Source organism: Microcaecilia unicolor, chromosome 1 (assembly GCF_901765095.1).
Source record: "Microcaecilia unicolor chromosome 1, aMicUni1.1, whole genome shotgun sequence".
NCBI classification, from domain to species: Eukaryota; Metazoa; Chordata; class Amphibia; order Gymnophiona; family Siphonopidae; genus Microcaecilia; species Microcaecilia unicolor.
Genome location: NC_044031.1, coordinates 218,932,964 through 218,958,906, shown reverse-complemented (window position 1 = coordinate 218,958,906; position 25,943 = coordinate 218,932,964). Strand labels below are relative to the sequence as shown.

At 43.8% G+C, this 25,943-nt stretch overlaps 1 protein-coding gene across 1 annotated transcript in view; it reads left to right on the top strand.

The window, feature by feature from the left end:
• KBTBD2 (kelch repeat and BTB domain containing 2) overlaps nt 1-25,087 on the top strand; it is a 42,388-nt gene extending 17,301 nt beyond the window's left edge. Inside the window, exons 3-4 of the mRNA XM_030204389.1 lie at nt 7,070-7,235; nt 22,354-25,087. Coding sequence (XP_030060249.1) covers nt 7,070-7,235; nt 22,354-23,889 — 1,702 coding nt within the window. The 3' untranslated portion in view covers nt 23,890-25,087. The remainder of the gene's footprint in view (nt 1-7,069; nt 7,236-22,353) is intronic.
• Nucleotides 25,088-25,943: the final 856 nt, after the last annotated feature.

Below are 25,943 nucleotides of genomic sequence, written 5' to 3'. Positions count from 1 at the left end.
AAGGGATGCTGATTAAGACCGAAAATACTATAATGCCTTTGTATCACTCCATGGTGCGTCCGCACCTTGAGTATTGCGTTCAGTTCTGGTTGCCGTATCTCAAAGGTATAACGGAATTAGAAGAGATTCAAAGAAGAGCGACTAAAATGATAAAGGGGATGGAACTCCTCTCGTATAAGGATAGGTTAAAGAGGTTAGGGCTCTTTAACTTGGAAAAGAGACTGATGAGGGGAGATATGATTGAGGTCTACAAAATCCTGAGGGGTGTAGAAAGAGTATAAGTAAATCGATTTTTTTTTTACTCGTTCCAAAAGTACAAAGACTAGGGGACAGTCGAGGAAGTTACATGGAAATACTTTTAAAACAAATAGGAGGAAATATTTTTCACTCAACGAATAGTTAAGCTCTGGAACTCTTTGCCGGAGGATGTGGTAACGGCGGTTAGCGTATGTGGGTTTTAAAAAGGTTTGGACAAATTCCTGGAGGAATAGTATAAGTCCATAGTCTGCTATTGAGACAGACATGGGAAACAACTGTTGCCTTGGGATTTATAGTATGTAGTGTTGTCACAATTTGGGTTTCTGCCAGGTACTTGTGACCTGGCTTGGCCACTGTTTGGAAAACAGAATATACTGGGCTGGATGGACCATTGGTCTGACCTAGTATGGCTACTCTTATGTTCACTGCTGCTGCACAGGACCAGATATAGCAGACCTCTGAGGTTCTGTTTATCTCCACCTGCTGGTGGAGAAATATAGTCCACAAGTCTCTGGATAGATCTGTTGAGACTAATAGAAATATCATTAACAGGTAAGGACTATCTTACCTTTCGTAACATCAGCTCCACCACTTATGGGTGATATCCTTTCTTTCTAGCAGGTGAAAATAGAGAACTGAATTCTACCAGTGACACCACCAGTATAAGCTTCAGTGCTCCCTTGACCAACAGGTGGATGTGAAGCATCTGTTCACGCTTTCCAAAAATACTAGGACTAGGGGGTATGCGATGAAACTACAGTGTAGTAAATTTAAAACAAATCGGAGAAAACTTTTATTCACCCAACGCGTAATTAAACTCTGGAATTCGTTGCCGGAGAACGTGGTGAAGGCGGTTAGCTTGGCAGAGTTTAAAAAGGGGTTAGACGGTTTCCTAAAGGACAAGTCCATAAACCGCTGCTAAATGGACTTGGGAAAAATCCACAATTCCAGGAATAACACGTTTGGGAAGCTTGCCAGGTGCCCTTGGCCTGGATTGGCCGCTGTCATGGACAGGATGCTGGGCTCGATGGACCCTTGGTCTTTTCCCAGTGTGGCATTACTTATGTACTTATGTAATCCTGTATCTTTGTCTACCTTCAGCAGGTAGTAGGTTGTGCTGTTCGGTGCTCCTATCCCAGTTCACAGTCTCAGGATCTACCTGGTCGAGTACTGAGCTTGGCTCCGCAGCCCCCAGTCGCACTCCTTAGTGCCTCTGTGCGTGGCTTTGTCTCAGTCCCATGAGACCTTGCCCAAGGGGTGCATGTCCCCAAAATGTGTTTGATTTGGCCTGGGTAGGCTTATTTCCCATTTAAGCTACTACTGCAGCTTTAAGAAATTAAAAAAAAATTGGAAAAAAGGCATAGTTAGGGAAATCTCCTTTCTATTACGTAGCTTTCCACTAGTCTAGCACCCCTGGGATGGTTGTGTCCAACCAGCAGGTAGAGATAGAAAATACTGAGGAGCTGGACTGGATGCCAAGAAGGACACATCTGTGCAGTCTTCAGTTCTGTATATCCTGCAGGCGGATGGACACACTTTTCAACTTCTGGTTCGGAGTGCTTTGATCCTGGTCCAGTTGTTCAATGGAGTACTATCTGGGGGTCTTCAGATCCCTGTCTCTGGTGCCCCACAAATTTTACTTCTTCCTTCCCTTCACCTCTTATTTACTGTGGAGCTCTCCTTATCCAGCACAACAACCTTAAAAAAATTTTTAGGGGGAGACCGTGGGACAAAAAATTAGTCCTGAGCCTTTTTCATCTGTGGTAAGACTGGTGGAGTCTGTGAGCTTGGCGGGAGCAGCTAGCAGTGGTAAGTCTGACTAAAGACTCGACTGCTTGGAGTTTTTTTATTTTTATTTTATTGGATTTCTTCGTATTTAGTTGGTCGTAGTATGCGAGTATGGAGTGGCGGAATATTGAGGTTATTGCGGTTCTGAGAGGGGTACCACAAGGATTTAAGCTTTCTGCCCTTTTGTTTAACCTTTTTTTGGCACTGTAGTGTTGGGTGCTTTAAAATTTAAGGGTGGGATACAGCTAGTATGCTGAAGTTGTTTTTTTTTTCCAGTAACAGTGTGTGGTGTTGATTTGACAAGCCAAGTTTCGACATATATGATATCTGTTCAAGAATGGATGGAGGCAAATGGGTTGGTTTTGAATCTGATTAAAACTGAGATTATGATTGTAGGACAAAAGAGAGATTGAAAGATGGCCTCTGTCAGTGACAGTGTGTGATGTGGAATGGAAATGCAGATGAAATTGTTGGGGGTGGTACTGGATGCACATCTTACTATGGAATCTCAGATTACCGTGTCATTGGTACATCGTTTGTTATATTGACTGAAACCTATTCTGTCCATTTCTGATTTTCTTTGGATCTGGGAATGCCAGTTGTGAAAATTAAAGCCCTGCAGATGGTGCAGAATGCTGCAGTGAGGACCATTATGGGGCTTTCGCGATGTGAGCATATTACTCCTGCTTTGAAATGTCTCCATTGGTCGCATGGTACTTTTGGTCTGTGATTACATTCGTTTGTATCTGCAAAGGGGTTGAGATCTGATTTTACAAAAAACTGGCAATTGACTCATTTATAAGCATGCACTATGCTTGTACATGGGTAGTACAGCCTTTTCGGTTGCAGGTCTTGGATTGTGGAAAGCCTTCCTGGCTATCTACATTACTGTACTAATGCAGGACATTTTACAAAGCTTCTGAACTCTTTTTTTTTTTTTGTTCTAACCTTTTAATATCTGGTGGTGAGACTTTTTAAACTTCCTGGTTGCTTGAGATAGTGGGTATTGTTATTGCTGGTATTGTATAAGAGATTTGGAATGTTTTGTTACTGGTTTAGGCAGGATATAAATAAATTGTGAACTCTGGCTGTTAATGAATTGGTTACCCTAACTACTATTAGAGTCAGATATGGTCGTATAATTAACATTATAATTGTGTTCATATTTGGGCAATAACTGAGAAAATGCTGTTATCAAATCATATTAGAAATTTTAACATTGACTTGGTTAACTTCGGCTGAATTTCAACCAGCTAATAGTTTTAAGGCTAGATTTTGTTTGCTGAACTCATGCTGACTCATTTTCCCTCCATGGTTAATTTTAAACAAGAAGCTAAGAAATGATTTACTCTGGTCTTACAACAAGGACATCCCATCAAGCTATTCATCACCATTTGGAAAACACATGTCATTCAGCTCCAGCTGTTGTACTGCTGCTTTCTCTTAGCCATCATTATTCCCAGGACTCTTCTATATACAAACACACATCCCTGAGACAAAGATTAACACCCCCCCCCCCCCCTCTGAAAAAAATGCCTTTTACAACCAGACTTGTTGAAAAAGAAATAAATATATATCACAGAACTGGAAAATGTTGGCATATTTAGGCTGACTCTGGACGCTTCTGCATGAAGGTAGCTCTGAAATCATTATTCAATATCTCTTTTAAATAGTGATAAACAATATTAAGTGCATTTTTATAATATACCACTGCATTCCACAAAAGAAAAGGAGCAAGTTCACACAAACCATCTTTCGCTTTTGATCTAGGCACAGGAAAAAATTTTTTAAAATGCTTCTAGGTTTGAACCTAATTCATGTTCAATGTTGGATATAAATGTAATAAGTAAGTAAATAGATAGAAACTCTGAATGTTGAGCATGTAGTTCTCATAACATGTCTGTTTTAGTGACACTTTTTACCAGGAGGAAAATAAATTTCTGCACAAATATAGCACTTGCTAGGGTGTCCTATAATCAGCTCCTCCAAATGACACACTGATTACGATTTATAACAAATTTTACCTGTAAAAAATTATTCCGTTACTCTACCCTTTGTGTACATCCATATGCTGCACAAGCTGGCATGTTTGGAAATAAGTGAGATTAAATAAAAATGCTACCAACAAAGAATGACAAGGTGGATGCAGCAGCTCATAGATTTGTTTGCTTTGAGTATACGGTAATGATGGCTGTGCGGAGCAGGGGAAACAGATTAACCAAATTGGCTTCAACTTTTGACGTCAGGCCGCCTCCTGTTGTTAATTTAAGCTCTTTTGTCTGTACCCTAGCTGCGACTCCTGCCTCCCCCTCTAGTCTATTGGCTAGCTGTAGGGAGAGGAGGAGCTGCTTCAGTTTATTGGGTCACCTTTGAGGAGTTTAATTTAGCTGTGATTCTGTTCTTGATGTCCCAGAAGACCTCCAGTGACTTCAAGAGGTGCATCCAATGTAATCAGGTGATTTCTATGATGGACCCACACTTCTGGTGCATCGGGTGCCTTGTGCCTGACCATGAGCCTAATTCTTGTTCTCTCTGTTTAAAAATGCAGTTGAGGACACAGATGGTGCAACAGATCATCAGAAGAAACTTTTGGCTCCTTGAAGGTCGGTGCGGCAGCGGAAGTATTGACCTCAATGGTTGCCAAGACTTTGACATCCACTGGGAGGTACACCAGCATCAAGGAAGTCTCCACGTCTCTCAACATCAGGTGCTGAGAGCAGGCTCCAGAACCCGTTGGCATTGGACCTGATACAGAGGATGCATACAGTTTCATTGTCCTCATCAGCACCGAAGAACTTTGATGCCAAGCATCAGGGGAAGCCCGAGAAGCACAAGCATTGGTCCTCATGGCTTCAGCCCATTTAAATTCCAAGACTGAGGAAGAGCCAAGGGTGGAAGTGTTAACTGTCAGACCGAGTCTCTTCCAAACGAAGGGGTCACGGTACCATTGCACTCTATCCTTAAAGATGGACTGGCAAAGACCTGGGAATTTCCCCTCTCAGTGCAGGTCACACCTAAGAAGGTGAATGTTTAGTATATTATCCTAGAGGGCTTCCAGGTTCAAGAGGGCCCAGCTGCCTCACTACTCTCTGGTGGTTGAATTCGCTCTCAGACAAGCTAGGAGTTCCAGGGCTCCTTGGATAGGGAGGCATGGACACTGGACTCGTTTGTGAGGAAAACTTTTCAGGCTTCAATGCTTATTTCCTACATCCAGTCCCGCCAGCTCTACATGAGCTTTTACGTGCAGTCTTTGGTCCACGGTATGCTAAGTCTTGTGAATTCTCTCCCACAGAAGCAGGCTATAGGGCTTTGCCAGTTGGCTAGGAAACAGCTGTAGTGTCGGAAATATCTGGCCAGGGGTATGTACAATTCTTCTAATATAGCGTGCAGACTCTCATGGCTGCGTGTCTCTGACCAGCGGTTCAGGAGAGATTGGCGGATGTTCCGTGCAGAGGTGACAACCTGTTTGAGATAAGGTAGAGAGGATTGTGGACTTTATCAAGAAACATACAGCTACCATCCATACTCTGTCTTGGCAACCTCCAGCTGCAGCCTCCTCTTACAGGAGGTTTTTGAGGTGACCTAGGCAGTGACCCTTCAACTCTGAAGCATAGGTTTTCACCATCTCGCTCTGTCCAAAACCCCCAGGTCCAGCGTGCTCTGCATTGCCAGTTCTGCCCTCGGATGCCCCAGCTAGCTCCCCCAGTCAAAAGCCAGGGATGAGCTTTTGACAGGTTCCAGGCGAGCATAGCATAGCTGCACTCTAAGTAGTCTTCCTGGATGCCCTACCGGTAGAGGGGAGGCTGAATTTTTGCCATCACAGGTTGCCCCTTGTAACCTCTGACTGGTGGGTTCTTCAAATAGTCTGTCTCGATTACACCCTATGTTGGCGTAAAAGTTCACCAAATTGCCTACTGAGCTTAGTACATCAGCTCTCATACCAAGCAGGTACTTGTAGATGAAATATCTGTCCTCCTACAGGCAAATGCAGTTGAACCAATGCCACCAGTGCAAGAAGGGAAGGGATTGTATTCCAGGTACGTCCTTGTGCCCAAGAAGATGGGGGGGGGGGGGGGATTTTATCCCATCCTAGACCTAAAGGCCCTGAACAAATTCCTGGTCAGAGAAGTTCAGGATGATTTCCCTGGGCATCCTTCTCCGCATGATTCAGGAAAACGATTGGCGCTGCTCTCTGGACTTCAGTGATGCTTATACCCACATTTCGATACTTCCAAGTCATAGGCGGTATCTCGCATTTCGGATAGGTAAACTCCATTACCAGTTCTGCATCCTGCCATTTGGCCTTCCATTAGCTCCCAGGGTATTCACCAAGTGTCGAACTGTAGTAGCAGCTATTTACACAGGCTGGGAGTATGTATCTCCCTGTCTGGACAATTGGCTGGTCAACAGCCCATCACAGGAAGGGGGTGTCAGTCAATGAGGGACCCTGTGTCAGTCGAGAAGACACCAGCGTGTGTTTGGTGGGACGCTGCTAGAAAATTCTAAGTAATCCCTAGTTAGCATCTGCACCCGGAATGATGCCACCCATCTGTGAGAATACTTGGCCTGCTTTTCTCACGGAACACCTGCTACAGGTGAGTCGCTTTGCTTTATGGTGAAATTTAATCTTACCTCATGATCATGCTTTGTTTCATTTTATTTGTTCAGCCAGTGGGGTGTTTGGATACTGCTCCATTCAAACTGTCTAACCCTTCTCTGTAGTCAGAGACACAAAACTCATACCCCTGCCCACTTTCCCAACACATTTATATAATATCCAGAGTGGTCTCCTGTCCCGTCAGTAGAGTGTTTTTTTTTTCTGTCATAAGGTCCTATAACCAAAGCATATCCCACATAGACACAAAATAGGAAAATTTAATATGTCCACAGTATAGGGGTTAAAAACAATAACATACAGGAATTGCGGTTCTTCAGTGTTTTAAGATTCCATTGATTTGTGCTTACCGTTGTGTTTTCTCTTTCTCAGGGCAATGTTTATACCGTTGTGTTTTCTCTTTCTCAGGGCAATGTTTATGAGCGGTCTTAGTGAAAGTAAACAAACGCATGTACATCTGAGGAATGTGGATGCAGCTTCTTTACAGATGATAATAACTTACGCATACACGGGTAACCTGGCAATAAAGGAGAGTACTGTAGAACAGATGTATGAGACAGCGTGCTTCTTACAGGTAGGCGTGTGCAGTTGCTGGCATATTTATTTTATTGTATAATATGAGAGATTTACGTGATCAATTTTAAGACATTTTAATTTCTTTAAATTCAGTTTTCCATCAACAAGCAAGACTGAATGAGATGTACAAATGGGTAATACCACATGCCATGTTACAGAGATGTAACTTTCTGAATTCCAAAATCAGTATAAAGTTCTGAGCATACAAGGTCTTTCCTTCATGCAGCAATCTCCTAATTTCTTCAGTTCTGTTTTTTCCCCCACTTTGCTGCATAGATGAGAAACAGCAAAGCTTTACACATTTTTATTAATACAGTCTTCCAACACTGTTTTTTGCTTAATTTCATGTCTTTTATTTAAAAAAAATAGTTGTACAGTTTGCTCTTGTCTGCATTGCATCAGAACATTCCAGGATGGTGACCCTCATTTGGTCTGCCTTTATTGTGTGGGTTCAAGCTATGACCAAGATCATTGTTTCTTTTATTAAAATGTATCCCTTGGTGGGATTCAAAATGGCCACATGAACAGATGCATTTGCGGGAGCTCCTTACCTCTCCGGATTTACTTTTTTTTGGGTTGTTACCTTTCTTGGCCCAATATGGAGACAAAGAGGAAAGGAATAGTTCGGCATGTGTTCCTCCAGCTACTGGAGCTGCTTCCCCGATGAAACAGATGACTTTGGAGCAGCAGTTCTGTGCTCCTGTTGGTGCTGTTGTTTCTTCCTCGACCACGCCAATGTTGAATGCATCTTCCAGCAGCAGTGTGAGTGGGGTTTTGCAATGTCCCTTGCAGGGGCTTTGTTTGATGCAGCCTGGAGGGGAAACTAGAGAGGCTGTGGACAGATTTGGTGGAGAGTTGAATCCTTGCATCCTCCTTTCTTGATACCAGCGGCCTGGAAGGTCTACAATCTTTGCAACCAGTAGTGAGGACCTTAACCGGGTCTAGAGAGCTTGGGAAGCTCGCTGAAGTCTCTGCACCACGCTTGCAAAAGCAAGCTAAAGTCACTATGGACTCTTTGTGGGACACTATGCAGACTTTTAATGCTACCCTAACATTTGTGGTCAAAGTTGGTGAGCTGGCAAGCTCTAAAGATAAGACTTAGGCCCATTCCTGTGAACTGAGTAATCGATCTTCAAAAATTAGCTGCTTAGAGAAAAAAGTAGGTGAATTGAGTGATGTTAACAATGTGCTAACGAAGGATAATGCCTTTCTCAGAGGACAAGCAGGCTGCTTGTTCTCACGATTGGGTCAACGTCCACGGCGGCCCAGGAAACCTGCAAAATTTTACAAGCAAAATTAAAAATCTTTCTAGAACGCTCCAGCGCGCGGGCAGAGCGCACTGCGCATGCGCGAACGGCTTCCCGCCTGCGCCACGAGCATGACATCGTCAGTTACTTTTTTTCCGCGACTGAGGTGACAGAGTTTTTTTTTTTTGGTTCTGTGTTACCTTTGGCCCAAGAGATCGTAGCTTTTCTTTTTTGCTTCTCTTTTTGTTTAGTGTTCTCAAAATATTAAAAAAAAAAAAACTTTAGTCCTTATTTTCTTAGTTCTCTCATTGAGTGTTTTCTTTCTTTTTGTCGCAGCCCTCTTTTAGGCCACGCGGTCGGGTTTTCTTTTTCCCTTTTTTTAGTGCCTTTTTAATTGGCACAATTGCGTCTTTTAATTTTGCAGCCACCATTTTTCCATCCATGTCATCGAGGACACCCAGCGGCTTCAAGCGTTGTACTCGGTATGACTGGACCATCTCGGGTACCGACCCCCACTCGTGGTGTCTCCAGTGCCTTGGGCCCGATCATCTTCCAGCTGCTTGTAAGCTGTGTCCTTTTAATGAAAAAACAGACCCAAGTGTCTGGGGAGGCTCAACGGGAACAACTTTTTGCTGATCGGTCCAGTCCTTTGACGTCGATGGAAGCATCGACTTGAAGAGCACAGGTAATGGCTGCGGAACGATCACATTGCGCTGGGAGCAGCGAGGCATCGAATGGGTCTCCACGTGTCTAAAGGCCTACTGCTATGCAGGCCCCCCGGGACCGACCTTCGTCGGACTCGGCCCCGAGGAGGCGTGAGGATTCCACGTCTTCGGTACCGAGGAGTCTTGGTGATGGGCGTCGAGCGAAGGCTGAGAAGTACAGTCATCGTTCTCCTTCCATGCGCGGTACCGAGGGATTCGGTACCCGAGAAGCGTCGGCGCCAGGAGGGACCGCTCACCCTCTATATAGGAGGTGCCGATGCGTCGGTCTTCTGGCAGCCTGGTACTGGCTCTCGAGCTCCCTAAGATTCTGCCACTGGCTCCTGCACTGGCCCCGCAGCCTTTTCCGATGGAGGCTCTCGACGAGTGCATCAGGGCCCTTCTTCCAGAGCTTCTGGAGGGATTGCTGCGCCAGTCTACTTCGGTGTCAGGGGTGCTTGCGCCTTCTGCACAGTCTGTTGAGGTGGCATGTGGGTCTTCGCCTGTGGTGAGGTCCCTGACCTCGGTGCCGCCTGCGGCATCGGCTGCCACCTTGGTCGACTCTCCGACGTCGGCGGAGGAAGCTTTGCCGCAGTCCGGGCAGGGGTTGACTTCTCGACATCCCCCTCGAGGTTGCCGTTCCTCGACGTCGAGACAGGCTCGGGTTTGGGTTGCTCTTAGAGAGCTTTTGTCTGATACCGATGATGAGTGCTCGTGGGAGGAAGAGGAAGATCCCAGATACTTTTCTGAAGACTATTCCTATGGGGCCCCCTCTGATCCTACTCCGCCCGTTGAAAGAAGGATGTCTCTGCCTGAGAGTCTTTCTTTTTCCTCCTTTGTTCGGAAAATGTCTAAGGATATTCCCTTCCCTATGGAGGTTGTGGATGAGCCCAGGGCCGAGATGCTCGAGGTCTTGGATTATCCTCCACCACCTACAGAGGTTGCAACGGCTCCCTTGCATAACACACTCAGGGAAGTTTTTATGCGAAACTGGTTGTTCCCTCTCTCTAATCCAGTGGTCCCCAAAAAAACTGAGTCCCAGTACAGAGTCCACGGAGAGCCAGTGAGGGTGAAGTCTCAGCTACCTCACGATTCTATGGTGGTGGATTCTGCTCTCAAGAGAGTCAAGAGTACTAGAGACTATGCCTGGGCACCCCCAGGCAGAGAGTCTAGGATCTTGTATTCTTTTAGGAGGAAGACGTATCAGGCCGCTATGCTCGCAGCCAAGATACAGACATACCAGCTCTACACGAGCATCCACTTGCTGAACTCTGTGAGGCAACTGTCCAGTTAGGTCGAAGTGCTTCCTCTGGAGCTCGCCGAATCTTTTCACTAGGTGGTCAGACAGCAGAAGGCGTGTCAAATTCCTAGCCAGGGGTACTTGTGACACTTTTGATGTAACATCCAGAATAGCTGCTCAAAGTATAGTGATGCGCAGACTCTCATGGCTGCGTGTCTCTGACCTAGATCATAAGATCCAGCAGCAAATGGCGGATGTTCCTTGCCGGGGGGTAACGTTTTAGCGAAAAAGTAGAAGATGTGGTCGATCAGGTCAAAAAGCACCATGATGCTATGGATTCTCTCTCCCGCTGGGCATCTTCTGCTACCACCTCCTCATCTAGGAGGTTTTTTGGAGGGAAGAGGAGTGCTCCCTATTCCTACAATAGGCGTATGTACACGCCTGCTTCTCGGCACCCTACCCAGGCTCAGTCCCAGCGTGCTTGTTCTCGTCAACAGCGTGCGCCTAAGGCCCATGCAGCTCCCCAGCAAAAGCAAGGGACTGGCTTTTGATTGGCTCCAGTGTAGCATATCCACAGTGCAAGTGTCCGTTCTGGACTACTTACCAGTTGGAGGGAGGTTAATATTTTTTCACTAAAGGTGGCCTCTTATAACCTCCAACCGGTGGGTTCTGCAAATAGTCCAGTAAGGATACACCCTTAATCTGGAATTCAAACCTCCAAATTACCCACCAGGAGCTCATTCTTACAGCTCCCAGCACAGGCAGGTACTTGCAGAGGAACTCTCCGCCCTTCTAAAGGCCAGTGCGGTCGAACCCGTTCCACCAGGGGAAGAAGGGCTGGGATTCTATTCCAGGTACTTGTGCAAAAGAAAACAGGGGGGATGCGTCCCATCCTAGACCTAAGGGCCCTGAACAAATTCCTAATCCAAGAAAAGTTCAGGATGGTTTCCCTTGGCACCCTTCTTCCCATGATTCAGGTAAACGATTGGCTATGCTCTCTGGATTTAAAGGATGCCTATACCCACATCTCGATACTCCCAGCTCACAGGAAGTATCTTCGATTTCAGTTGGGAACTCGGCACTTTCAGTACTGTGTGCTGCCCTTTGGCCTTGCGTCTGCACCCAGGGTTTTTACAAAGTGCCTGGCTGTTGTCACAGCATTGTTATGCAGACTGGGAGTGCATGTGTTCCCTTATCTCGACGATTGGCTGGTGAAGAGCACCTTGGAGGCAGACACTCTACAGTCCATGCAGATGACTATTCGAGTGCTAGAGCTACTGGGGTTCGTGATCAATTATCCCAAGTCCCATCTTGTTGTAGTTCAAAAATTAGAGTTCATTGGAGCTCTGTTGGACACACGGACATCTCGAGCTTATCTTCCTCAGGCAAGGGCAGACAATCTCCTGGCCCTCGTGTCCATGGCTCGAGCGTCTCAACAGATCACAGCTCGGCAGATGTTGAGACTCTTAGGACACATGGCCTCCATAGTTCATGTTACTCCCATGGCACGTCTGCATACGAGATCAGCTCAATGGACCCTAGCTTCCCAGTGGTGTCAGGCTACAAGGGATCTAGAGGATGTGATCCATCTTTCCACCGACTTTTGCATTTCCCTTCACTGGTGGACCATTCGATCCAATTTGACCTTGGGACGTCCATTCCAAATTCCTCAGACACAAAAAGTGCTGATGACTGATGCATCCCTCCTAGGGTGGGGAGCTCATGTAGATGGACTCCACACTCAAAGAGCTTGGTCCTTTCAGGAAAAGGGTCTTCAGATCAACCTTCTGGAATTACGAGCGATCTGGAACGCACTAAAGGCTTTCAGAGATCGGCTGTCCAACCAAATCATTCTGATTCAGACAGACAATCCGGTTGCTATGTATTACATCAACAAGCGGGGGGGGGGGCACCGGATCTCGCCCTCTGTGTCAGGAAGCCGTCCGAATGTGGCTTTGGGCACACTGTCAAGGCATGTTGCTCCAAGCCACGTACCTGGCAGGCGTAAACAACAGTCTGGCCGACAGGTGGAGCAGGATCATGCAACCTCACGAGTGGTTGCTCAACATGGGCGTTGTCCATAAGATCTTCCGAGCGTGGGGCACCCCCTTGGTGGATCTTTTTGCCACTCTGATCAATCACAAAGTCCCTCAATTCTGTTCCAGACTTCAGGCCCACGACAGACTAGCGTCAGATGCTTTTCTCCTGCGTTGGGGACAGGCCTTCTGTATGCGTATCCTCCCATACCTCTAGTAGGGAAGACTTTGCTGAAACTCAAGCAAGACCGCGGAACAATGATCCTGGTTGCTCCCTTCTGGTCTCGTCAGATCTGGTTCCCTCTTCTTCTGGAGTTGTCTTTTGAAGAACCGTGGAGACTGGAGTGTTTTCCGACCCTCATCACCCAGAACCAGAGGTTGCTTCTACATCCCAACCTCCAGTCTCTGGCTCTCACGGCCTGGATGTTGAGAGCTTAGAAGTGGCCTCTTTAGGTCTTTCAGAGGGTGTCTCCCGAGTCGTGCTTGTTTCCAGAAAAGATTCCACAAAAAGATGTTGTTCTTTCAAATGGAGGAGGTTTGCTGTCTGGTGTGACAGCAAGGCCCTTGGATCCTTTTTCTTGTCCTACACAGACCCTGCTTGAATACCTTCTACACTTATCCGAGTCTGGTCTTAACACCAACTCCGTAAGAGTTCACCTTAGTGCAATTAGCGCTTATCATCAACGTGTAGAGGGTAAGCCTATCTCTGGACAGCCTTTAGTTGTTCGCTTCATGAGAGGTTTGCTTTTGTCAAAGCCCCCTATCAAGCCTCCTACAGTGTCATGGGATCTCAATGTCGTTCTTACCCAGCTGATGAAACCTCCTTTTGAGCCACTGAATTCCTGCCATCTGAAGTACTTGACCTGGAAGGTCATATTCTTGGTGGCTGTTACTTCAGCCTGTAGAGTCAGTGAGCTCCAAGCCTTGGTAGTCCATGCACCTTATCTTAAATTTCATCATAACAGAGTAGTCCTCCGCACTCACCCGAAGTTCTTGCTGAAGGTGGTGTCGGAGTTCCATCTGAACTAGTCAGTTGTCTTGCCAACATTTTTTTCCCCGTCCTCATACCCGCCCTGGTGAAGACAAGTTGCACACTTTGGACTGTAAGAGAGCATTGGCCTTTTACATGGAGCAGACAAAGCCCTATAGGCAGTCCACCCAGTTATTTGTTTCTTTTGATCCCAACGGGAGGGGAGTTGCCATCGGGAAAACGCAGAATCTCTAATTGGCTAGCAGATTGTATATCCTTATGCCCAAGCTGGGCTGACTCTCGAAGGCCATGTCACGGCTCATAACGTCAGAGCCATGGCTGCGTCAGTGGCTCACTTGAAGTCATCTTCCATTGAAGAGATTTGCAAGGCTGTAACGTGGTCATCAGTCCACACATTCACATCTCATTACTGCCTTCAGCAGGATACCTGACGCGACAGTTGGTTTGGGCAGTTGGTGCTGCAGAATCTGTTCAGGGTTTAGAATCCAACTCCACCCTCTAGGCCCATTTCTGTTCTGTTTTAGACTGCACTCTCACTTAGTTGTTTCTTTTCAGGTCAATCTCTGTTATGTCCTTGCTGTTGCGAGGCCCAATTGACCAATGTTCATTGTTTTGAGTGAGCCTGGGTGCTAGGGATACCCCAATCATGAGAACAAGCAGCCTGCTTGTTCTCAGAGAAAGTGAAGATACATACCTGTAGTAGGTATTCTCTGAGGACAGCAGGCTGATTGTTCTCACAAACCCACCCATCTCCCCTTTGGAGTTGTTCTAGTTCTCTGGTTGCTTTTTATTAAACTGACGATGTCACGCTCGTGCCGTGGGCGGGAAGCCATTTGCGCTTGCGTGGTGTGCTCTGCCTGTGCGCCGGAGCGTTGTAGAGAGATTTTTATTTTGCTGGTTTCCTGGGCTGCTGCGGATGTCGACCCAATCGTAAGAACAATCAGCCTGCTGTCCTCGGAGAATACCAGGTATGTATCTTCACTTTATGCATAGAAAGTTGGAGTACTTGGAAAATCAAAACCGTAACTATTCTTTGCAGTTTTTGAATTTTCCCAAGTCTCTTTTGAATAGCATCTGTGGATTTGTTACAGAAATATATGGGTGAGATTTTGAAGATGCAGCGGAATCTTTGCCTCCAGTGCTGAAGGCTCAGTATTTGAATTTTGTTATCCAGCTCTGATTCGGATTTGATGAGAAAAAAGGAGCAATCTGTGGTAAACCTTACAGACTTTTTGAAGTCGTCATTGAAGATAGTAACTCAGAGAAAAACTCTTAGCAAATTTTACTTTGGAAATGGACTGGACATTGGTTTTGAAAGCTTATTTCCAAGAAATTGAAGGTTATTTTTGGTCCAAAATAAGAATTCCAGATTTGTCAAGACATACTCAGAAATAACACCAAAAATTCTTAGTCCAACGGCCTAGAACACAAGTGTTGGGACTGAAACTACTATTGAGATTTGCTTGTTTTTGTTATATTTTTTCCGAATAATTCTTTTGTTTTGAACCGAGGCAACTTGTAGAAGCAGAAAGGGTCCGAGTAACTGTTCTACAATTCACGGAGGTTGGCTAGGATGTCAGCTACAGAAAGCATCAGTTAATTTTTGAGTAATTTTCCTTAGGTTTATAGTATGTAATCTTGAACCTTTCTATTGTGGTCAAATATTAAGTAGGTTTATTTCCTGATTGTCAGTATTATTTTGTATTGAATATCTGTCAGAATTATGTAATTGTGATATTAATATTGAATAGTAGAGGAGTGTGGTAGCCGTGTTAGTCCACTCTTAAGGTTATCAATAGAAATCAAAGAAAATAAAAAAGGTATCATCTTATTTTCTTTCCATGTTTTATTTTGTTTGATTTCTAATGATATTAATATTGAAATTGATAAAAAATGAAAAACCCTGTATTCTTTAGTAAAGGCTCACTTATTAGTGAGTTATCTTCTCCAATTCTAATATGTTGTGGTACACAGCAGGGTTGTCCTGCCACACATATTTAGTCTGGCTGTTGAGGTTTTTTTTTTCTTAAACTGTAAATCGTAGAAACCAAAAAAAGTAAGAGAGAAATGGAATTAGCCAAAGCAAAAAACTCTTTCCCGGTCCTGCGAGGAACGGGGAGAAACTCGACCGCACCTCACTGCGGAGAAAAAATAACTGAGCGGGAACACTCGTGCGATGCGCGGGAAGCCGATCTGCGCATGCGTGGTGCGTGCTGCACGTGCGCCAGAAGACTCTGGCAAGATTTTTTAAATATTTTGCTTGCAAAATGGCCGGTTCCCGGGCCGACGCGGACGTCGACCCACATGTGAGAACAAGCAGCCTGCTTGTCCTCTGAGAATGTGGCTTTCACCACCGAAGCTTTCTCAGAAGACACCACAATATCTGAAACATTCAGGCCATCATTCTCTTGATCAAAAGCAATTTGTTCCTGCATAGTCTCCCCCCCCCCCCCCCCCCCCCAGTTGGTAGATAGTAAATTCAGGAAATGGGAGGTAAAGATTGTTCTAGCATTAAAAGTACCTCCTTCAAATATTGCATAAACATTTCCCTAGGTGATATATATGGTAGCTTAGGAAAATTTATTATATGAAGATTTGTAGATCTCACAGCATTTTCCAAGTTTTCTAGCTTTCGCCTCAATATCACATTCTCCTTTACCAACATAGCATTCATCAATTGAGGATTTTTAATTGATTGGGTATGCTCAGTCAAAGTCTGAGAAACCTGATCTATTTGAATCTGAGCATTAGATATATAGTTTCAAGTGTGAAAACAGTAGGCTTCTTAAGCACTATTTCAGATGGTATTGCTGGACAAATTACTACTACTACTTATCATTTCTAAAGCGCTACTAGACGTACGCAGCACTGTACACTTGAACATAAAGAGACAGTCCCTGCTCGACAGAGCTTACAAGCTAATTAGGACAGACAAACAGGACAAATAAGAGATAAGGGAATATTAAAGTGAGGAAGATAAAATAAGGGTTCTGAACAAGTGAATAAGGGTTAGGAGTTAAAAGCAGCATCAAAAAGGTGGGCTTTTAGCTTAGATTTGAAGACTGCCAGAGATGGAGCTTGACGTACTGACTCAGGAAGTCTATTCCAGGCATATGGTGCAGCAAGATAAAAGGAACGGAGTCTGGAGTTAGCAGTGGAAGAGAAGGGTGCAGATAAGAGAGATTTACCCAGTGAATGGAGTTCCCGGGGAGGAATGTAGGGAGAGATGAGAGTGGAGAGGTACTGAGGAGCTGCAGAGTGAATGCACTTATAGGTCAATAAGAGGAGTTTGAACTGTATGCGGAAACGGATAGGAAGCCAGTGAAGTGACTTGAGGAGAGGGCTAATATGAGCCTAACGACCCTGGCGGACTATTAGTCATGCAGCAGAATTTTGAACAGATTGAAGAAGAGAGAGATGGCTAAGTGGGAGACCTGTGAGAAGCAAGTTGCAATAGTCTAAGTGAGAGGTGATAAGAGCGTGGATGAGGGTTCTGTTAGTGTGCTCAGAAAGGAAAGGGTGAATTTTGCTGTTATTATAGAGAAAGAAACGACAGGTTTTAGCAGTCTGTTGAATATGTGCAGAGAAGGAGTCGAAGATGACCCCAAGGTTACGAGCTGATGAGACAGGAAGGATGAGAGTGTTATCCACAGAAATAGAGAATGGGGGAGGAGGAGAGGTTGGTTTAGGGGGAAAGATAAGGAGCTCAGTCTTGGTCATGTTTAGTTTCAGATGGCGCTGTGATGCCATGTGATGCCTTTTTTCAGAATATAACATTGCCCACCCCCACGCGTGAACAGATGAATGCCTTAAACTTACCTATATCAGGGCAGGAAATTAGATTGGGTATTAAATCCTTGAAACTAAGAAAGGCCCCAGGACCCGATGACTTTGGGCCAGAGTACTATTGTGTTCTATCTGATTTGGTTATCTCACCTTTAGGAGCCATGTTTAATGGGCTAGTGCAGGGGGGATTGGGTTTATACTAGAATCTGGCCCACATTGTATTTATACCGAAACCCCAGGTGGGCTGCTACTGACCCATCTCACTCTTTAACCAGGGTGTTAAATTATTAGTGGCCATACTTGCTCACCGATCAAATGCAAGACATAACCTACTCTTCCCCTTATGACCCCCAATGTGTCTATCAATCCTGATCATTATTCTGTCATAACCTCGCTTTGTATTCATGCTGGTATTGGCGATTGCGACTACTGCACTATGTAAGCCACATTGAGCCTGCAAATAGGTGGGAAAATGTGGGATACAAATGCAACAAATGTAGGGATCAGGTAGGCTTTGTACCTGGTCACTATGCCTCTATGAATCTTATCCGGGCCCTGTCAGCTATCCATGAACACAGAGGGGGAAGGGAGGTCTGGGGGCTATAATGGGGCTGGACATGGAGAAAGTTTTTGATAGCATATCAAGGCAGTACTTTTTTTGGGTTCAGGAAAGCTTTGGCCTGAGGGGGACATATATTGCCTGGGTTTCTGCTCTTTATACTTTACCCAGTTGTTGATCAATGTTAGCTTAATAGATATCTTCTCTCTGCAAAGGGGAATATGTCAGGGATGTCCCCTGTCACCACTCCTTTTTCTACTAGCCATCGAACCCCCCTAACCATTACAATTCATTGCAGTGACCGCATACAGGGTGTAGATGTGATATTTGGCTCATGCTCCCAGACACTTGCCAGAGGCATTGCGTATAGTACAGGCCTTTGGGGACCTCTTGGGTTTAAGGGTCAATTGCTCTGTTGGAGCTTCTGCCTTTGGGGGCATTATGGACCCACGTTTTTCTGCTTTGCCCATCCCACCTGCAAAGGGCTCTATGCATTATTTGGGGATCTTTCTAAGTACTAACCCAACTATAGTCTATAAATGCAATGTATTAGACCCACTAGAGAAGCATCTCTGCGAGAACTGGAAAGACCTGCCCCTTTTTTTGTTGGGTAGGGTGGCCTTAGTGAAGATATTACTCCCTCCTATACCTGATACAAACTGCCCCAATCTGGATTCTGTGGAGGGATGAGCGCTTATTCCGCTCCTTTGTTTGGCACTGAAGGGGGGGGGTGCGAATAGGACATCAGAGGCTAACTCTCAACAAGGAACTAGGAGGCCTGAACCTCCCAGACCTCAGATTATATAATGTAGCAGCCCTTTATTTTTGAGGGGATTGTGAGGGTATACCGCTTTTCACCCCCAGGATGGATGGAGGAATGGGGTCACCCATTATCTTTTATAAACCTTTTACATATGACTCCCAATAAATATCCTCAGGTGGCGTCTAAACGGGTTTCTCTGACCTCTGAGAAAGGCATGGTGTTGGTGGCGGGGGTGCCAATGTAAAACCCGGGATGCTTCTTCCTTTCTGAGCCTCACAGGTAATGCAGCATTCCCAGTGAGTCTGGGAGTTCCGGGGGGGGGGGGGGGGGGGGGGGGGGGACTGTGTTAGAATCGGCCAGTTGCTTAAAAAGGGAGAGGACTCTTTTCTTTTACCCAAGTCAAGGAGAGGTGGAGCTTGTCGAATTGTCACATGTTGCCATGCCTCCAGACGAGGCACTACTGGTCCACTCTGAAAACCAGGTTCGGTCCTGCCTGTACGTATGGGGATCTGGATCTCATGCTTCTCCATATACGTAGTACATTGAACAGACTGGCTACTTGGTACAGGATTTTGAAAATGACCATACCAAAGATTGATATAGAGAAATTGCTACAACACTGGAATGGGGATCTGGGCCTAGAGTACATACCACCCCCCCCAGCTCTGTACGCTTTTCTCCACACTATATGAAATGGTTAAATCGGCAGATCTACCGGAAACACAATATAAAATATTACATAGGGCTTATATCTCTAAGGCAAAGGGGACTAAGATGGGACTTTGGGATCATGACTGCTGTAGTAGGTGTCATGCTGGTAAGGGTACTCTCCTTCATACCTTTATGGAATGCCCCGCCCTCTCTCTTTGGAAAGATAGTTCAAAAAGAGTGGGACTATGCCACCTTACTTTTGGGAGACCAAACACTATTACTTACACAACTCCTCACACAACCCCAAAGGCACTTTTTGTATATTTCCTTATTGTTGGTATGCAAGACAATATTGCGGTTCTGGATGTCTTCCGACAAGATTACATATGATTGCTGGACCTTGAAGATGTGAAAAGTGGGCAAGCATGAAAGAACATTTATTCGAAATCCCTCAAATTAGATAGTAGGCAATATGCTTTATCGTGGACACGCTGCTTGGAAATTCTAGATCTTTAAGGAATCGGGGGATATGGGGGGGTTTCTGAGTGAGTTGAGTTTGTGGATGCATGCTGGTGGGATGATGGAAGTTGCTTGTTGGGGACTTTGGTATGGGTGTGTGTTGGTTGGAAGAGAATGACTTTGAGTCGGAGGGTCTTTACTAAAACTCAATGTAGAGATATTTGTTGTTTCAATGTTAAGCTGTGGGCATTCATTGTTTTGCGCATGTACAGCCTTTTTTGTGTATTTCGATGATTGCATTTCATATACTCTGTATTGACAACTGAAAACACACACACAAAAAATCATTTTTATGTTGGTTCTTCAGTGCCTCTATCTACCAATATAAAATAACTGTCCTTTCTAGTAGATGACCTAACTGCCTGCAAGGTGGAAATTGGAGGCTCAGCCCAGGCCATCCGGTATTCAACACCAGAAAGTCTTGAGTCTATAACTTATTCACAGTCTGTTTTGAAAATTCAGTGAATTGTCACTGTTTTCAATTTAGCTTCTGTCATAGTCACAACAGACCAGATAAATATATGTATTTGATTCTGCTGGAAAAGGTACCTAACAGCACTACTTAGGGTATAAAAACACCAAACATAGCTTTTTTTTTTTTTTTTGGACTGTTGGAGATCTCTAATTACTGGACAATAAACACCTAAGAATAGAAGCCTTAGTTGTTATGCTCTTAGTCTGTATAAATGAAGTCTACCAGTTTGAAAAAAAGAGAATGAATTCTGTTTCAAGATTCTTTGGTTTTATATCTATATATCAACAGTTTGTTCCGTATAGGGTTCTTCATTATAAAACAGCCTTTTTTTTTCTCCAGCCTCTGAGTTTTCAGGTCCTCACAGTAAGTCCAGTCCATATTGTTTGTACCTCATCTTTCAGTAGATGCTAATTTACACAGCTGTATTTTATTTACTCTCATCCAGAAGCTTATATTCTGTCCCAAATTGGCAAGGGGTTGATTTTGGGGCACTAGAACTGAGATGACTCTCTGATTTGATGATTAAGTCTGCAATATCTTTCAACTGTCTCATCCTCCTTGGGATTGTCCTTTTGAAGAGCACCAATTTAGAGAGTTGCAAAGGGACAGAAATCGAACCCATCCCTGCCCGTCCCCGCCACAAGTAATCTTCTCCATCCTAGCCCGCCCAGCCCCTGCCACACCGCACCACACTGCACAGAAGTAACCTTGCCCCCCCCCCCCCACACACACACACACAAAAAGATCTGCATGAAAGAAAATATTTATTTTTATTATTTTGACTTATGAAAAACACTTGTCCCTGAAACATGCTGTAAACAGAATAATCCATTTGTACAAAAGAGATGAGGTGAAGATGTGATTCCATGTGCCCCAATGAGAGTTTAATTTTAATTCCAATCTTTATAACACCAGGCTTCCCAAAGCCCTTGGGAGTCTGGCCTACTCGGTTTATTTCATTTCAAAAGACCAAGCTACACCATCTGTGGGCAGCAGAGAAATACTGACAAATTCCAGGTTTGGACCACTCCTTATACCAGTGTTGACATCATTGAATTGTCAGTTTTCTTTCTTTCTTTGCTGATATGGGGACACCACCTCATGTCTGAACTGGTCTATCAAGATAAGGAAATGTCTGTCTATGGTTGGCAGATGTCTTATACCAAGAGGTCCCTAACTTCTGAATATAGAAATAAGTGGTTGATAGTGCTTCATTTTTTACCAGTAACAATTATAGAGAGTTGCTTTATTTCATAAGAAAAAAAGCTAATGTCTAGGCTGTGTAGCAGTACTGTGATGTAGACATGCATAATATTGAGTTCTGATCTGCCATCATTTCTGACAATCGGTACAGCCTGCTTAACATTTGTTTGGTCTTAAGTTACTGGCAACTCTGTAGTAGGTTTTTTCCCCAGCAGTTTTATCAATGCTTCTCCTTTCTCACTATGCCAGCAGGTTGTATGCAGCCAATATATATGTCCGGGAATTGCTTGCATATACTTGTAAGGTGTTGCTAATTTTAAGCAGAAAGTTGTTGTTGTTTTTTTTTTCTGTGTGTGTTTTTAATAGTGTTGGCTTAATTCATTGACATCTTTTTTTAAAGCAGGGCTTTTCAACCCACTCCTTGGGACACACCCAGCCAGTCAGATTTTCAGGATATCCACAATAAATATGCATAAGAAATTTGCATGCAAATCTGTCTCGTGCATATTAATTTTGGGTATCCTGACTGTGTGTCTTAAGGACTGGGTTGAGAACCACTGTTAGTGTGTTTTAGGAGCTTGTAGTCTGATTTCTGAGAGGAAAATATCATTTGTCCAGTAATGCCCTACAGTGGCTAGATATTAACAACAATAATGTGCTTTTTAAAAAATAATAAACTAATAGAATAACATGCACTACAGCTTTAGTGTGCACTATTTTATTGCAAATGGGACTTAGTTACCAATTCTGGTTGTAAATCTTCTGGTATATAGGCACTTTTTAATCTTAAATTGAAATGATTGTTAATTTCAGACTTTGGCAACATATAGATGCAGTTTGCCCCCAGTTACATGAATGTTGCCAGACATAGAAATAATAGTTTTGTATCAGAACTCCTCCTTCTATAGTGGAAATTTAAACAGAATTTTATTTTTTGTGTTACAGGTTGATGATGTGTTACAGAGATGCAGAGAATATTTAATTAAGAAGATAAATGCTGAAAACTGTGTGCGCTTATTGAGCTTTGCTGACCTCTTTAGCTGTGAAGAGTTAAAACAGAGTGCTAAAAGAATGGTGGAGCACAAATTCACGACTGTGTACCGCCAGGATGCTTTCATGCAACTGTCCAGTGAGCTACTGATAGACCTTGTAAGTAGTGACAATTTAAATGTGGAAAAGGAAGAGACAGTTCGTGAAGCAGCAATGTCCTGGCTGGATTACAACACAGTATCACGATCTCAGTATTTGTCCACAGTTCTCAGCCACCTCAGAATTGATGCGCTTTCAGAAGTAATACAGCGTGAGTGGTTTCAAGGCCTGCCACCTAACGATAAATCTGTGGTGGTGCAAGGACTTTATAAATCTATGCCCAAATTTTTCAAACCAAGACTTGGGATGACTAAAGAGGAGATGATCATATTCATTGAAGCTACTTCTGAAAGCCCTGGTAGTCTTTACTCTTCCGTCTGCTATAGCCCCCAGGCGGAAAAAGTTTACAAGCTTTGCAGCCCTCCTGCTGAGTTACGAAAAGTTGGAACATTGGTGTCTCCAGATAATGATATGTATATAGCAGGGGGACAAATTCCTCTAAAGAACACAAAATCCAATCACAGTAAAGCAAGCAAACTTCAAGCTATATTTAGAACGGTGAATTGCTTTTACTGGTTTGATGCACAACAAAACAGTTGGATTCCAAAGACCCCAATGTTGTTTGTTCGTTTAAAGCCTTCCCTGGTCTGCTGTGAAGGATACATCTATGCAATTGGTGGAGATAGTGCAGGGGGGGAGCTCAACAAAAGGACTGTGGAAAGGTATGATGCAGAGAAAGATGAGTGGACAATGGTGAGCCCATTGCCTTGTGCTTGGCAATGGAATGCTGCAGTGGTGGTTCATGATTGCATTTATGTAATGGCACACAACCTAACATACTGTTACTTGCCGAAGTCAGGCACCTGGGTGGAAATGGCTATGAGGCAAACCAGTAGATGCTTTGCTTCAGCTGCAGCTTTTGGTGATAAAATATTCTATATTGGCGGTTTGCATATTGGCAACAACTCTAGTATAAGACTCCCAACCAGCACTGTAGATGGATCTTCTGTAACTGTGGAAGTATATGATGTAAATAAAAATGAATGGAGAATGGCAGCCAATATTCCTGCAAAGCGCTACTCTGACCCTTGTGTTAGGGCTGTTGTGATCTCTAATACTTTTTGTGTCTTTATCCGGGAAACTCATATGAATGAAAGAGCCAAGTATGCCATCTACCAGTACGATATGGAACTCGATCAATGGTTTCTACGGCAGCAGATATCAGAACGTGTTCTTTGGGACTTAGGAAAAGACTTTCGCTGCACTGTAGGGAAGCTGTATCCATCCTGCCTTGAAGTATCTCCGTGGAAACCTCCAACATATCTCTTTTCCCCAGAAGGGGGAGATGAGTTTGAGCTGGATGGAGAGATGGTTACCCTTCCACCTGTATAATTCCTAATGACTTGGTTTATACTATTACATATTGAATGAACTAAAATATGGAACTGGGCTGAGAACTGCAATTGTCAACTCTCTGATATTTTATGCCCTGCTCAATATGTTTGTAGCCCTTAATTTCAGTACACATACAGTGAGTTTTTACAGGGAGATAATGCTTCCATAATTTGAAATATTCTACTAGATAACTGAAAAACGTATGTATATTATGCTAGCTTAAGCATCCAGATTTACCCAAAACATTGATCTCTAGTCCTGTGGAGTCTTTCCACTCTGGAAAATTCCCTTGAGAGCAGTAATTATTCTGAGTGTGGTTTGTCAAATTGTGTATGAAAATCTTCCATTTATTTTTTTAACTATTTCTAAATATTAAGTGTTAAGTGCTGGATTGGTTATAATTGTGTGACTTAGTTAATGTATTCAGCCACACTTAATAGAAATGTCTGATATATTCCATTAAAATTAGAAAACCAAATCAAGTGGCTCTACCTTCTATAGGAAAGGTGGAACCTTTTTTTTTTTCTTCTTCTTTGTGATATGCTGGGCAAAATATGGCTGCAGGTTCAGTCAAACTCTGTTAGGTGCATGTATTCTGTTGTCACTAACACATACCTGTCTATTTAATATACAGGTCTTCCAGGCAACTGGTAACTTATCAGTTGTAGACTTACATCACTGGGCTAGCAATAGGAATTGCCAGCTCCTCATAGTGCGGGTCATTGTGGAGTGTTGATCAGTAAAGACCTCCACAATATATTTTACAGTAACATGGGCTCATCATGCATATTACTTCCTGCTGCTGATGTCTCTTTCATTGTAAAACAAAGATTTAGTATGGAATAACCAGGTCTTTATATTTTTGGTTAATTTAATAACAAGCATTACTGTAGTGTGATTGTGTATAAATATTCAGCTATCAGGGTTTTTTGTTTTGTTTTTTTGTGTGTTTTTTAATGGGGTTTAAGAGGGAGTGAACTGTTCAGGAATACTCTGCACTCCTTGTGCAGGAGAGCAGATGCCTAGTGCTACTCTGGCATTAATCCCAGGAACCACTAGCAGTAGCGGGGCACCACCGCCAATTTAACATGAGCACAGGTGCTTCATGACAAACTACTAGCATGTTTCAGCTGCATCATGTTCTGGCACTGTATTTTGAATGACATTAATTTATTAAAAATATTGCATTACTGAATTGTTTGCTTTTCTGATTGGGAAAAGTTCAGTTTTAAACATGTTTTCTAAAATTCAGAAAAGGGTCTACTGCAAAATGTTGAAATACCATATCAAGAACTACAATAGAAAATGAGCTAGAAAAATAAAATATACAGAAACAATGTACTAGTGGAGAAATCATTGGGTGCTATCAAACTTTAGTGTCAAGTTTGGGGTTTTTTTTTTTGTTGGCACACCTCTTCTTTCAGTGTTCTTCTGTCGCTACCATGTACTTAGTTCCTCACCATTTTACCTTTACCTGATCACAATAGGAGTAAACACAGTAGGCCAATTGCAGCATGTGGTCATAATCAGTTTGTACAAGTCAAGAGTGGCTGTGAGGCTCAAAAATGTGAACATTCACTATATTCCTACACTCCATAAGACTGATTTTCATTCCCCCCTCCCCCAAACCTCAACATGGCTCTTCTCTTTTGCAGTCTGAGAGAGACTGCTACAGCAGATGCTTTGCCGCCGCCTCCTCACTCAGCCCAAAGTGAGACACAGAAATACTAGGCCCTTTATTTTAGGAAGCCATACACCTGGAAAGTATTCAATTCTGAACAATGCAAATGTCTCTAAAAGTGGAAGTTCTTAGGTCTAGGACTGTTTTCTTTTTGTTTACAGTAATTTTCATTTGCCTTGTGCAGTGTTTCCTGATGTTTTTAGTCCAAGGGAACACCTGTATTTTCAAAGTGTGTTGCACACCAACCTCTACAGATCAGGCAATATGGCATAAGAAAGGGCTTGTTGCCAAAAGAAGGGCTAGGGGGAGGTATTGAAAGCCAAAGCAGAGGCTGAAAGGACTCCAAAAGAGGAGTAGGTGCTGTGTGCTA